The sequence below is a fragment of the Talpa occidentalis genome, unplaced genomic scaffold (assembly GCF_014898055.3).
Source record: "Talpa occidentalis isolate TD23 unplaced genomic scaffold, MPIMG_talOcc4v2.1 talOcc4.15, whole genome shotgun sequence".
Lineage (NCBI taxonomy): Eukaryota > Metazoa > Chordata > Mammalia > Eulipotyphla > Talpidae > Talpa > Talpa occidentalis.
In genome coordinates, this window is record NW_023601543.1 from 69,576,815 (window position 1) to 69,591,369 (window position 14,555).

A 14,555-nucleotide genomic window follows, 5' to 3' on the forward strand; every position below is an offset into this window, starting at 1 on the left:
TAGCCTATAATAATAGTTTTGTAGAGCTGGCTTCTTTTGCTTAACGTTTTTGTGTCTGAGATTCATAGAGATTTTTCCATTGTGCAAATAGATCCCTTTTTGCTTCTGTATTCTCTATTTAAATGTGATGCAGTGTAGTTATACTTTCTCTTGCCAATGGACATTAAGGTTGTTTTCTTTATCTTTCTAAACTTTGGTTATTGCAGAGAGTCCCAAAAGGAACATTCTTGTAACTGTTTTGTTTTCCAAGCAAAATAGTTTCACCCATGTCATGTACTCAGTGGAGTTGCTACGTTGTTGAATATGTGAATATTCACCTTACTGATCATGACAATCTTTTCCAAAATGAACATTACAGTATACACACTCACCAGCAGTGAATACAAGTTTGTGTTAATGCATATCTTTTCTCATGCTTGGTATTGTCAGACTTCTCATTTTTGGCAGTCAACATGTAGTAATAAAGAATGTCACTGTAATCCTGACTTACATTCCCTTGATTACCAATGAAGCTGAACATATTTTCATGTTTACTGGATACATATATATATATATATATATATATATACAATTTTGAAATATTGTTTAGGATTTCCTTTCACATTTCCATTAGGCTGTTTGTTCATCTTATAATTGACTTGTCGGCATTCCTTTTACATATTCACCTAACTCAAATTTTACATTTGTTTCCTTCAAGTTTGAAACTGTTTGTCAATTTCTTATTTTAATGGAATCAAATTTATTATTTTTTCTTATGATCAGTTTTTACAAAATGTCTTATTTAAGATACCCTCCCTCATTCTAAGGTCAAAAATCAGTCTGCTGTATTTTCTGGCAGCAGCCTTAAAGTTTTGCATTTTCATTTGTGAATATTTTGTGTAGTACTGCTTTTTCAGTACTAAAATAGTAAAATCCATTTAAAGAAACCATATTCTTGAAATAGTAGTCATATTTCTAGTAATATACCTAAAGGAAATAATTTGAAATATGATAAAATCTACATAATGATGATATTCACCACAAATTTATAAAATCAAAAAAAATCAAAAAGTATTTTTAAACAAAGAAAGATATGGTCCCTTAAATGAAACCTTACTTGTGAAATATTTGTCTTCTTAGTAATATGGAAAAATTACATGATGCACTGTTCAGTTAAAAAAAAAAAAAACTTGGGCCTCCCTGGTGGCACAGGTGTTTAAGTCTCAGCGCTTAAGCTATCACCAGCGACTATGGCAAGACTTCAATTCCCAGCCAGGGAGCTAACCCACATGGCACAGCAGACCTCTCCTGTCTTGCGTATTGCTCCCCTCAGCAGTGTATTTCAGTTGATCTGCCTGTTCTGCTCCCCACTCTGTCTCTGGTGAATCCTCTCACCCTCCACCCCGCACCTCTGGCCTGTACCCCAGCTCTTCTATGTGAAATAAATAAATAAATCTTAGAAAAGAAATACTGTAGTTAAATTCATACTTTAATTTTAACTATCAAATTATTCATATATGATAAGTTTAGAGGAGGTAGCAGAAAAGTGGTAAAGTTGATGTGTTGGGATTTCAAGTTTATAAGTGCATTCTATGCTTTTATTTTTCTGTTTCCAAGACTAAAATGTTAATAGGTTTTTTTTCTATTTAAAAGTGACTCACCGAATCTTGAATTTATTCATGTAATAAAACATTTCCTTAATGATTTGTAATTATAGACAGATTAGATGATCAAAATGACTAGCTGCATTTTCAACTATTTGCTGTAAAGATGTAAAATAAATGTTATATTTTCAGAAGTTTAACAAATGGAAATACAAGTCTCACATTCACTTTTCTTTGGAAATATTTCATCTGGGACATATATTTCTTTCTTAGGAAGTTTGGGCATGTTGGCATGAGTTATTGTCATACTTGGAGAAAGCAAACAAATGGCTAAATGAAGTAGAAGTCAAACTGAAAACAATGGAAAATATTCCTGGTGGAACTGAGGAAATCTCGGAGGTGCTAGATGTAAGTTGTGAGTTAATCAAACTTATGATAATTTATATGCTGTATTGAAAGATGTCAAGTACCAAATAGAAAATAACTTCCAGGAAAACTGTACAGAGGCTACAATTGCTATGCCTCTCCCAGCACCAGTACTTCAGGTGTAGCCTTTGTCTCCTCTATAAAACTTCCAGTTTCAAGGTTTTAATGAGGATTTCAGTAACCTCCTAAATAGGACATTTGTGTTTTGCTGTTTCACTAAGTTTAATGTTCTTACTTTTCTTTACCTATTTAAACATCCTACAGAGCTGTGAAAGCATTGTGATTGTATAATTTTGCTTCTACAGAGTATACCTAAACAGGATGATAATATAAAACTTTTCTTCCAGTTTGAAAGCCACATGTATTGAATTGAGACTTGTTTTATAATTCCTTTAAATCATAAATTTATACTTTACATATAGTTGGAGGCATTAGGTGGACATGCTTTGATGAGAATACATATTTAAAATGTTCATATGTTCTAGTACATACACAATTTTAGTACCTTTTCAAATTTTATTTTAAAGATCTTTAAAAAGTAAAATTTATAGTTCACATATGTATACTTTGATTTATGTGACCTTCTGACTCAGTGTATTTCATTGTACTTGTAGCTAATCTTTTTTATCTAGTGACTGTGTAGTTTTGTTATACTATGCAGAGCCCTGTGTAGTATAGCCCTTTCATAAAATTCTAAAATAATGTGCATAAGTTATGAGGATATGAAGAAAATGCAAAATGTTTCATTAGGCAGAATAGAATTTCAGTCCTAGAATGTCATGGCAGAAACCTAGACATCATAATTACCAACATCCTTATTTTCACAAGAGCATTATGAAACCTGATATGGTATGGTATCAAAGAACAATGAAAGAGATCTGAAGTGGCCAATAACTTTGATCCTGTCCTATGCAGAGATATTAATCAAGTTTTTCTTTGAATCAACAGTGGAATGCCTCTTCCAGTAAGGGCCATGCAGAGTTACACCATTAGAGTAAAAAGATGGTGGTCAGAACAGAGGATGCAATGATGTGGTTATCATATTAAGCGACCAGATTGATGGTCCTTATCCTCATTTGTATTGTGCCCAGATATAACTGCTATGTGTATGTGCAAGAAAAATGTGAATGGCAAAGGGATTTATTTTAAAATATCTTGCCTTTTATTAATTAGGGAAGGGAAACTTCTTTTGAATACTTACCTACATATATTGTCAGAATCATGTTACGTGGCCCGCACTAATTTTAAGTGAAGTTGAGAAACTGGGCATTATACCTTTCTAGGTTTTTAGAGTAAAGGGCATCAAAGAACAACGTGGCTAGCAATCATTTTTTAAGAGCCACAGTCCACAATCTTGCTACAAACTCATGAACATTTACATAGAGTGGTAGCATATTTTTAGAAATAATAATGATCGTTCATATTTTATGATTCCAATTAAATATTGCTTTAAGTTGCTTACAATTTAATTATATGTACATCAGAAGATACAGAGAGTTTTGTGTTAATTCAGTGTATGTAGATAAAGAAGAAAATAGTAATTATTGCAAATGTGTTTCAGTCACTTGACAATTTGATGCAACATTCAGAGGATAACCCAAATCAGATTCGCATATTGGCACAGACCCTAACAGATGGCGGAGTCATGGATGAACTGATCAATGAGGAACTTGAGTCATTTAATTCTCGTTGGAGAGAACTACATGAAGAGGTATGAAGATAAGAGTGAAAAATCTCTTTAACCTGATTTGCATGAATTTCTAGCAAATGCTGTTAGGCCTCCCTGATAAAGTAAGGAATACTTCAAATATTAGCTCAGATTCTAGGTTTTAGTAACTGTCAAGTGCTAGATATGGCTGAAATACTCACATGTGCATTTCTTACAGATTTCTTTTATCTTATAAAAACATTATGTATTATGTGTTTTAATGGGAAACAGAGACACGCCAAGTACAGTAAGATGTTCAAATCCACAAACAAAAAGAATTAATTTAGTACTTAAAGCCACATTCTATCTGACCATAGAGTTCTTTTCTTCATCTAAGATTAGCCTATATGTGCAAGTATCTCCATCTCTCCCTCTGTCCCTCTCCTCCATCCCCCTCTCTCATGCTCTGTATGTGGCCACACATGCACACACATGTGTTCATTATACTCCTAGGTAATCTGCTAGTTATGCAAGTGAATTTATCAGTACTCTACATATAGATTTTGCTTATTCTTTCCAAATAAAAAGAAATTACCCACAAAAGAGGAATTGTCATACTTAAAAATGTATACATGTGGTATGAATTATTCAAATCAAAATGAAAAGAAAATAGGATTTTTCCCTATCAAACTGTTTTGCATACACACTCCTAAATCATGAATGGGTTGTCAAGAAGAAAGAATAGACAATAATGATGTTTAGTTTTGTATTCATTTACTAAATGCATCTACGACATGAGACATAGTTCTAAGATTCAGTCTTAAGTAAGAAAGACTTCTGTCTTTGATTTTTAAAGACATAGATCGCTTAAGCAAAAAGTTATTGATTTCTTACTGTGTTCAGGACATAAAAACAAATAATGTCTTTGTAGGATGCAAAAAGTGGCATTAGTAGTTATCACAGAGGATTTGTGAACAGAGAAAAAGAGCACTCAGCAATGTGAGTCAGCATAGGAGGGCATTTAGAGTAGTTCTCTGTGAGAACATAACTTTTCAAGCATTTTGAAATTAGAGTTGGACTGGAAACCAGGCCTCTTTGGTGGTAAACATAATGTAGTATGCACAGATGGTGATCTGTACACCTGAGACCTATATAATGATAGAAACCAATGTTGCTTGAAAATTTTTCCAATAAAATTAGAGTAAGAGATGACCGAGTGGGTAACTGTAGAAGGGCGATTCCAGGCAGATGGACTTATGCATACAAGGAACTGGAAATAAGGTGTTTATCTGTGCATATCTGTAAATAGTGTGGTTTTGGTCGCGCATGATGGACACATGGCGGAGTGGCTGAAGGTCATTGTAGGAGATTGATGCTTCCCAAACAGCTTGACTATAACTGCATACTCGGGGAACCCTGAGTTTGGGTATGAACTGTGAAGAGAAAGGAGAACAGAGGAGCCATGGTCGATTACATTAGCTCTGAGGAGACTGGATGATGCATGACAGGAGTGATCAGGGGACTTCAGGAAGTGTGAGAAGTGAGACCAACTGAGGCATGATATTCTTCACTCAGTTGAAGGCCAGGGCAGTGATGATAGGTAAGAGAAAATGGAAGATCTGGGGGAGAATCTGGGTTTCTGATTTAGGTGACTGGATATCTGATATTTTTCATGAATAAGATTGAGGGAGTTTGATAAAAGCAATCATGCAGGTGAAAGAGAATGTGTCACCATGCACACACAGTGAGCCTGAGGTGCCTGGCTAAATTTGATACCACCCAATAGCAAAATGGATCCACCCAATAGCAAAATGGATCAAGCCTTGGAGTGCCAGGAGTTTACTTGGGAATTGATAGTGGTGAGGATTCATGAGGGAGTAGGGAATGAAAAGGGACATGAAGGTTTGGGAGGTTAATCAAAGATATTATCTTCTGTGAGTTTCCACCGTGACAGATGGGGCTAAGTCCCACTGGGAGCCTCAAGGACATCATGTAAAATAGCAGTGCTACGGGGCATGCTCAGAATTGTCCCACTGAACTAATGGAAACTGGAATGGGTATCCACCAACTTTGCTCCAGTTTTGTTTGAGGTTTGCTCTCATGTGCGTGGATTCCTAGCACTCCTGGACTGCTTAGGGCAGTGGAATGGAGAATCATTAGTGTGGGAAACTAGCAGAACTGCTAGGAATTCCTACCATTTCTTCAGGTCCACTCAGAGGTTTTGAGGTTAAGGGGTAACATGGCGTCCACAGGATCTGCTCTAGTCCTTAGGGAGTAGCTAGGTGGGGCTCTTACTTGATCCTCTAGAAGAGAGCTCCACAGCCCCGAAGTTAAAGAGGGTGATGCAGACCATCCAGACGGGTGTGGCTCATCAGGCCATGCACTAACTGAAACTGTAGAGTTCATGAGTCACCCCAGGTAAGATGGGAGGAAAAGAATCATGGAGCAATTTGAGAGGTTTTAGCCTAAATCAAGTTTTAGACTGAGGAAGCAAATATCTCCAGAGAAGATGAGAAGAAATGGTCAAAGTGCTAAGAGAAGATTTAATAGAAAACCAGGGTGTTTAGTACATAGCAATTTATAAAGGTGAATAATGCAAAAAAATGTAACGTAGTAGAGAGACCTGGAAAGATGAAGACAGAATTTGGTGAAAAAAAAAAAAAAGACGTCACTTGCATATGACATTTTATAGAGCAGTTTGGTCGGCATTGTCCGGGGGATGGAGACACTCCAGTGACAGTGCATTACAGAGGGCTTTATGGAGGAGGAAGAGGGAAGCTGTGTCCACCCCTCTTGTGGGGAGGATGGCATGTGAAGGGAAGAAAGTTCCTAAGAGGGTGTGGTGACTAGGAGCATTCACAGGAAACCTGTCATTTAACCTGGAGAGAAGTTACATCGTGCTTATAAACTGAAAAGAAAGAAGTCTTGTCCTTGCCTCTGATCCTGAAGAGAAGCAGGTGATGGTGGGACAGATCTCTGTGAGTGTGCCAGCTGCAAGCCTCCAGACAGTCCTTAATCCCGCCACTAAGCTGTGTGTTTGTATTTTATCCGTATCAATGTAAGATACTGGGGGATTGAAAAAAAAAAAAAAAAGGCAAATCCAGATAGTCCCTGAGCCCTCACCCTTGATGTACTGTTATTGGACGTGGATAGAAGTGATAGTCTCAGGTGGAAATTGATTCAAGTGTCATTGAAATTTGGATTTTGATACAGAATTGGAATGTGCTTTTATTTATATTTGAATCCTTTGGAATTCAAATATAATCCTAACCTGATCCTTGCATCAACCTTATTTTATATAGTACCCTCGCAAATCATTAGTAACACAAAAAATAATTTATCTCTTTATATTTCAAAAGTCATTTTTTAAAAAATGGTAAACCTTGGTTCATGAAACTATTTAAGTTTCAGGAGCACAGCTTCACATCTCCATACATGTATATAGCACACCACACCCACCACCAATTTTCTAGTGCCATTCATCACAGTCAGATTGAATGTCCCTCCCTGTTCCTCCAAGCTCCCAAGCTCCCTACCAGAGGTTTCCCCACCTCTGGTAACCACCATTTGTAATCAGACTCCACAAGTTATTTTTTGTTCATTCATTTGCTGTTTTATTTATATTCCATACATGAGTTAAACCATCTGGTATTTGCCTCTCTTTCTGATTCTTTATGCTTGGTGTAATCACCTCAGTTTCCATCCATGATGTCATAAATGGCAAGATTTCATCATTTCTTATAGCCGAGTTGTATTCCATTATGTATCTATATCACATTATCTATGTCAGTCACCTGCTGATAGGCATTTAGGATGTTTCCATTTAGGTTGACTATTATCAACAGTGCTGCAATGAGCATAGGAGTGTGTATACCTGCTTGAACTAGAGTTTTCATATCCTCTGGTTAAATATATAGAGGTAGTAATTTATGAATCCTGTGGTAGATTGGTAGATCTATTTTGAACTTTTTAAGGAATTTCCATAGGATACACCAATTTATATTCCTACCAACAGTGAAGGAGGGTTCATATTTCTCTAGACCCTCACCAGTCCTTGTTTCTAGTCTCGATATAGGCCATACTCACAGGTGTGAGGAGATACCTCATTGTGTTCATTTGCATTTTTCTAGTAATAAGTGATGATGAGCATTTTGTCATGTGCCTCTTGGCCAACTGTGTGTCTTCTTTAGAGAAGAGTATTCAGATCCTTTATCAGTTTTTTTTAATTGCATTGCTTGTTTTTTATTGTTGAGTTTTATTAAGTTCTTTGTAGATCCTAGGTATTAACCCCTCGTTGGACATAGAATGTGCAGATACTATATTCTCCCATTCATTAAGTTGTCTTTTTGTTTGGATGCTCGTTTCTTTCACTGTACTACAGAAACATTTCAGTTTAATATAGTCCCATTTATATCTTTTTTTTTTTTTGCTCATTTTCCTTGCCATTGGAGTCACATCCCCAACACCATTTCTAGGACAAGTGTTCTGGAGAATTTTCCTGGTTCTTTTCTGTATGATTTATGGTTTCAGGACTTATATTCAAGGCTTTAATCGATTTTTAATTTGTTTTTGTGAATGGTGTTAACAGTTCTATTTTATTCTTTCGCATGTGGCTGTCCAGTTTTCAAGGTCTTTTAGTGTAAAACTTGGTATTTTACCCACATAAATAATTCCACTCAATAATAAGCCTTGACTGAATCCCTAGTCTGCTCTATCCAAAATGAGTTGTTAAGCACTGAATATTAAATAAAAATATCTTGATTTGAAATAACCCCTCTTTTGTCAGAATCAGACAGTTTACAGAAATGATACAGTGATTTGTAGAGGGAAGTTTTAATACAGATTACTATTAACTATTCACTGGAATCAATTTGTTAATTTAAATGATTTTATGCTGGTGACATTGGTTTACACACTGTGTATGTTTTAGGGGTATAGGTTCACACCTCCTGAGATGTATTTTACTATAGCACATCTACCAGCAAAGCACCCTTAATGCTCCACCATCGTCCACTGAGGTTCACTATGTCCCTTTCCTCCTCTGCTCCCCACCCTCCACTCGCCCCCTCTGTAGCCGCCATCTATAGTCAGATTTCTAGGATTTGTTTTGCTTTAGTTTTATCTGTTACTTTACTTTGCTTCATATGTGAATTATTAAGAAGGAATAGCAGAGACTTCAAAAGAATACCTGTATGCCGAGGGATAATTCAGAAGGGGAAGACTGAGCTACAAAGCTGGGAACTCTACCCAGGGCTGGGATTCAAACCTCTTTTGAAAGACTGTCTCCAGCCCATTAGAGGGCAAAGAAGTTTCCTGGGTTGATGTGACCCAGAGCTAGTACACAGTCAGAGAACTGAAGCCTGTGTGAAGGGAATTTTGGAGTGGGATGCAGACAAAATCCATAAGCAAGAAAACCATGCGGGATGCTATTGCATTTTCGGTGGATACCCTTTGGACTGGCTAGGAAGTTGTCTAAAGTAGATGCCACTGAACTTAGGGAAACTAGCTTTAATTTGCTATCTATGCCAAACTTGCCACTGGGGCACCCATAGAACATGTTAGAAGACACATGTAGAGATTGCAGCTGAGATTTATGGGGAAAAGGCAGAGAACAGATAGAGTGAGCTCCATTGGTCATCCCACAGACCAACCCAGAGACACAGGAGAAAGCGGTAAGAACATGCTAGAACAGAGAAAGTTTTACCTCCCTCCTCCCAACATGTCATTCCAGTGACTGCCTTCTACTAGCAAGGGTTAGCATCATACCAGCTGGCAAAGAGAAATATTCTAGTATCACAAATAGATCAATGTTGAAAGGCAATTAAGCTGATAATTGGCGCATCTCTCTACAACTTATTGGCTGTGTGACCTTGGGTAATATTTTATAGCTTTTGATTTCTCCTCTGTGATCCTGTTTTGTAGGGTCTCCTGAGCAAAATATAAAACATAGGAATGTGGCACATATTCAATAAATGACTAACATTTTGTTTTTACCATGTTGTATGCTATCTTCAAAAATGTGTGTGTGTGTGTGTGTGTTTGTGTGTGTGTGTATCTCAATCAGGGAAGGGGTAGTCAAAAAAATGTAAAAATTCCAATATGAAAAACAATGAAATATATACACCTACATTACTTAAGTAAAATGAGGAAATCTGACAAAAATAATTTTTATGATCTCTATATCCTAAAATTGGAAGGTGTGCTCCATCTTTACTCCAATAGTCAATTAAGCAGATGCTGTAGTAACAATAAATAAACTTGAAAAAATAAATTTGAAATCACCATGCGTATGTAACATGTCTAGCTTGTAATAGCCAGAGAATAATTTGCCAATAAAAGAAAGCTTTTTTGGTGCTTTAGAGCTTTGATTGAAACCGTATGATGTTAGAGATAATATGCTAACATTCTGTTGCACTAGACTTTAATAAACTGGTGACTTTAAAGATATTATATCAAGTTAAAATGATAACAACTAACAGGGCTTTTCTGTTTTTCAAGCTGTTATCTGGGTGCTTGCATCAATTCCAACCTATTTAGTTAATAGAGAAGAAGCACCTAATAATTTGTTAGCTAAATCAATCATTTGGATGTTCCTAGTGAATATTTAATTCAAAAGACTGGTGATCTGATGCAGTGTAGATAGAAATTTGGGGTAAATTTTCTAAGGGACTAAGGAAATAAAAAAATGGCAGTAAAAGAGTTTTAAAATTGACTTATTTTCAAAAAAATTCTTGTACATTAAATTGTCATAATCAAAAATTCTACATTTGTTTAAAGCCATAATTTACTTGATATTTTTTGCTTAAAGAAAAATTTTCCCACTAGTAAACAAATACCCATTCACCTGGAGATGAGCCTTAGACTATTTTCTTCTCAATTAAATGCCTATGTCAGAGGTTTGTGGGTTTTTTTTTATTGCCAACCTAATGTTTCTTATAGCTGCAATTATGCAGAGCAAAGGTAGCATTCAGTTGCCTGTTAAATCAATCAAACAGCCAGAGTTTTTATTGCCTATGAATATTTAAAAGAGATATGCTAGATTCCATTCCTAATTTCAGAGTGTGAGTTTGCATTCATATAAGTAATAAATTATTTTCATTCCTTGAAAAGGCATCTCTCACTCTTCATCATCATATGGCGCTGTATTTTCAGCTCACAGTAATGATTTGAAAGGTAGTTAGCAAACCAGGAAATAGCTCCAAAAATGATACCAAATCATCTACTTTTACAGCTTATAGAGTAACCAAGCTACAGTAATACCGCAAAATGTGTAATAATGGCAGTAAGAGTATAATAGTTACAAAGGCCAAGACACTGCTTTAGGTATCCTGTGTGCATTTACTCATTTAGATCTCACAGTAGCCTTATGACACAAGGCCTTGTGTATCCCCATTTTATAGAAATGGAAAGGGTATCACAGATCAACAAAGCTGGAGAATTTCAAATCTAGTCTCTGAAAACTTGGAGGCAGTGAACATGAACATTTGACCACACTACCTGCCATCTCAGAAATCTTTTACTTTTATTGCAAATAAAAGCTGCATGGTAGGAAGTGAATATTATGATTAACTAGTTTCCTGGGATTTTTTAAATTTTTAATTGTTTTTATAAAAAGCTTACAACATGAGCTATAAGTTATTAGGGAAGAGTAATTAAAAGAAAATATTTTAGAGTCTTAAGTATGAAAGTCACATTTTAAGAAGTCCAAAGTCCTCACTGCTCCTCTTAATTAGTGACTATTTCATACTTTTTTTGTGTATTATCAATGCCCCCATTTCTCTCCATTTCAAAGTCATCTATAAGCTCTTTATCCTGACTTCAGGATAGCAGGCAGCGTAAAAGAGGAGGAAAAATCTAAATTGGTTAATTCTCTTTAGTGGTAACTTTCTTGATAGGCAACTTGAAAATCCTATTAACTGTTCTAGGCAAATATGGCGTTGAATTGTTCTACCTCAGCACAGATAGAACAGGGTAGACAAATATTCATTGAAGGATGACTATAAATTAAACCAGGAAAATATGTGACAGTATATAAGTTGGAGGTCAAATTTTTATTGGAAAGGCAATTGCTTAATAAAATAATATCCTTCATGAGTTTGTCAATATTATCTACATCTTAAGATGTATCAATTTATATTATTATTATTAATACTAGCTACTGTTTATTGAGCACATTTTTATGGTAGCACTTGTGCTAAGCAATTATAAATAGTATTAAAATTAAACCCCGCATTAGTTTTATGGGGTAGATTTGATTAGCTTACTTTCATATGTTGAGAAGGGGCTAACTCCCGTTCTCAGGGACGAGGCTAAATGTTCTAAAATGCGCTCTGCACCAATATGCTGGAAAATTTCCAACATACAATATTTTAAATGTTTTTTTTTTTCTTGGAAGGAAGAGTGAGTTAAGCCCTTGAGGGCCAGGACAAAAGAAATTGTATGAAACTGAAGCCATAGAACTAACAACTGTGAGCACTGACCCTTTTGTTACCCTAGTGTTAAAAGCTATTACTAACAACCCAGATTTCGGGCAAATTAAACTGGTTGGTTGAAGAGAAAACTGAGCCTCAGGCTCAAGCAAATAGAGTACTAAACAAAGAGCATAAAATGGGGATTGTATCTTTAGTAAAGTGGACAGTGGCTATTCTGTCTGCAGAGGGTATAATGTAAAAATATGCCCATCTCTTTTTCTACTAAACCATAAAATAATTATAATCTGATTTTCCCTTATATGATTATCTGAAAACTTTCACTTCAGACTTATTCTTGTGAGAATCTCTTCTTTTAGTGTGCATTACCGATATGGGTCAAGGAATCCCCAAGACAAGAGGATGCAATAAAGTAGCTCCAGATTGGTAGCACCCTAGCATTAGTCAAAGGGAAATACAAATCCGTTTAGAAATAAAAATGTCCTTAGTATTCTCACAGATGAAATTGACTGAAATTTATGATCACAATAAAAAGAAACTCATAAGGACTAGAAAATGAGTGGTCATGAAGCCAAGTCAGCAGAGCAAATCCAGGCCACCTCTTCTACATTTCAGATGTTGCAATTAACAGATGATTAATATAAAGTAAGTAAGTAAAATATTTCAAGAAGCTTCCCCATAAGACCTGAGACCATAAAATACATAGAAGAAAGCAACACAGCAAAACACTCTACAGCTTGGCTTTTGTTGATGTTTTTGTGCCTCAGTTCCAATAGCAAGGGAAATAAAAACAAAAATAAACAATTGAGACTACATCAAACTAAAAGATTTTGCATGGTGAAGGAAATGAAACTGCCATTAAAATGAAAATACCCTGCTGAATGGGAGAAAATATTTGCACATCATACATCTGACAAGTGTCTAATATCCAAGATTAAAAAAAAAACATATAATTCATCGACAAGAAAGCCCAATCAAAAAGAGGGCACAAGAGGCACAAGAGCTAAGTGGACACTTCTGCACAGAAGTTATACAGATGATAGCAGGCACATGAAAACTTTCTCATCATCACTTATCAGGGAAATGTGAATCAAAACCATAATGAGATACCATCTGAAACCTGTGATACCATGTCAAAAAGACCGGAATCTAATGTTGTCAAGGAAATGTTGACAAATTTGTCTCAGCAGAAAAGGGAATCATCTGAAACACTGTCAGTGGAAACATATGTCAGTGTGACCTGGTCCAGCCCCTATGAAGAACATTACATACATTTCTCAAAATGTTAGACATGGATCTACCATGATATAGCTGTTCCACTCCTAGTTATCTATCCAAAGAATAAAAAGCACTAATTTGAAGGGATATATGCACTGATGTATTCATTGCAGTACTATTTAGAGTAGGCAATTTTTGGAAAAAACCTATATGCCCAAAGAGAGATGGGTGGATAAAGAATGCACACACACACACAGGAATGCTATTTAGTTATTCAGAAGAAAAGGTGGAATCTTGCCATTTACGACAACATGGATGGATGGAACAGGAGGGGATTATGTTAAGTGAAATAAGTCAGAAGTAAAAAGACAAATAGATGATTTCACTCATATTTAGAATATAGAGAGAAAATAAAGGAACAAGAAAATAAACCAAAACAAACCCTAGATCTGACTGCAGAACTGGGGCTACTAGAAGGGGCCTGGTGGACTGTGTGGGAAATTGTGTGTGCTTTGGTGGTGACTATGGTGTGGTAACTTACGTCTGAAGAGCTGTGAACCTGTACCTCTAGATCTTACAATTCTGTAAACCAACATTACCTCAATAGAAAATAAAGAATTTTATTTTTTTAAAGATTTATTTATGCATACAAGAACTGGGGTGTAAGCCACAGGTGTGTGGGGGTGAGAGGATTCACCAAAGAGAGTGGGGAGCAGAACAGGCAGCTCCACTGAAATACACTGCTGAGGGGAGCAATGGGAGAGGCAGGAAAGGTCTGCTGTGCCATGTGGGTTGCTCCCTGGCTGGCCCAGGGATCGAATGAATGCTACAGAGGCTGGTGACAGCTTGATAGCACTGTCTTTAACCCCTGTGCCACCAGGGAGGCCCAGAAAATAATGATTTTTTTATAAAAAAGAAAGAAACCTCTCCAGCAGCTAATTTATCTTTGTCTTTGGAGTTCTTTCAGCTACCCTGTGATATGTCTCAGGTGGATTTCTATCTGTTTTTCTCAGTTATACATTGTGCTTCCCAGTTTGAGTGGATCTGTTACTGAATGTGGAGATTTCACTTTTTTAACATTTGATTTTATTTGTATCCCTCCTCCATGAGATTTTTCCTCCCCACTACCATTTGTACATATTCCCTTGTCCTTTTGCCTCCTCTTCCCTCTTAGTCTCAGAGCCCTAAAGGAGTTTATTAATGTCCAACCGTTTTTGAAAGTGTTCTTACCTGATCAAATTGTCAGCTATG

The 14,555-nt window shown here is 36.1% G+C and overlaps 1 protein-coding gene across 1 annotated transcript in view; it reads left to right on the forward strand.

The window, feature by feature from the left end:
• DMD (dystrophin) overlaps nt 1–14,555 on the forward strand; it is a 1,988,221-nt gene that overhangs the window by 773,371 nt on the left and 1,200,295 nt on the right. Inside the window, 2 exon segments of the mRNA XM_054695791.1 lie at nt 1,857–1,991; nt 3,571–3,720. Coding sequence (XP_054551766.1) covers nt 1,857–1,991; nt 3,571–3,720 — 285 coding nt within the window.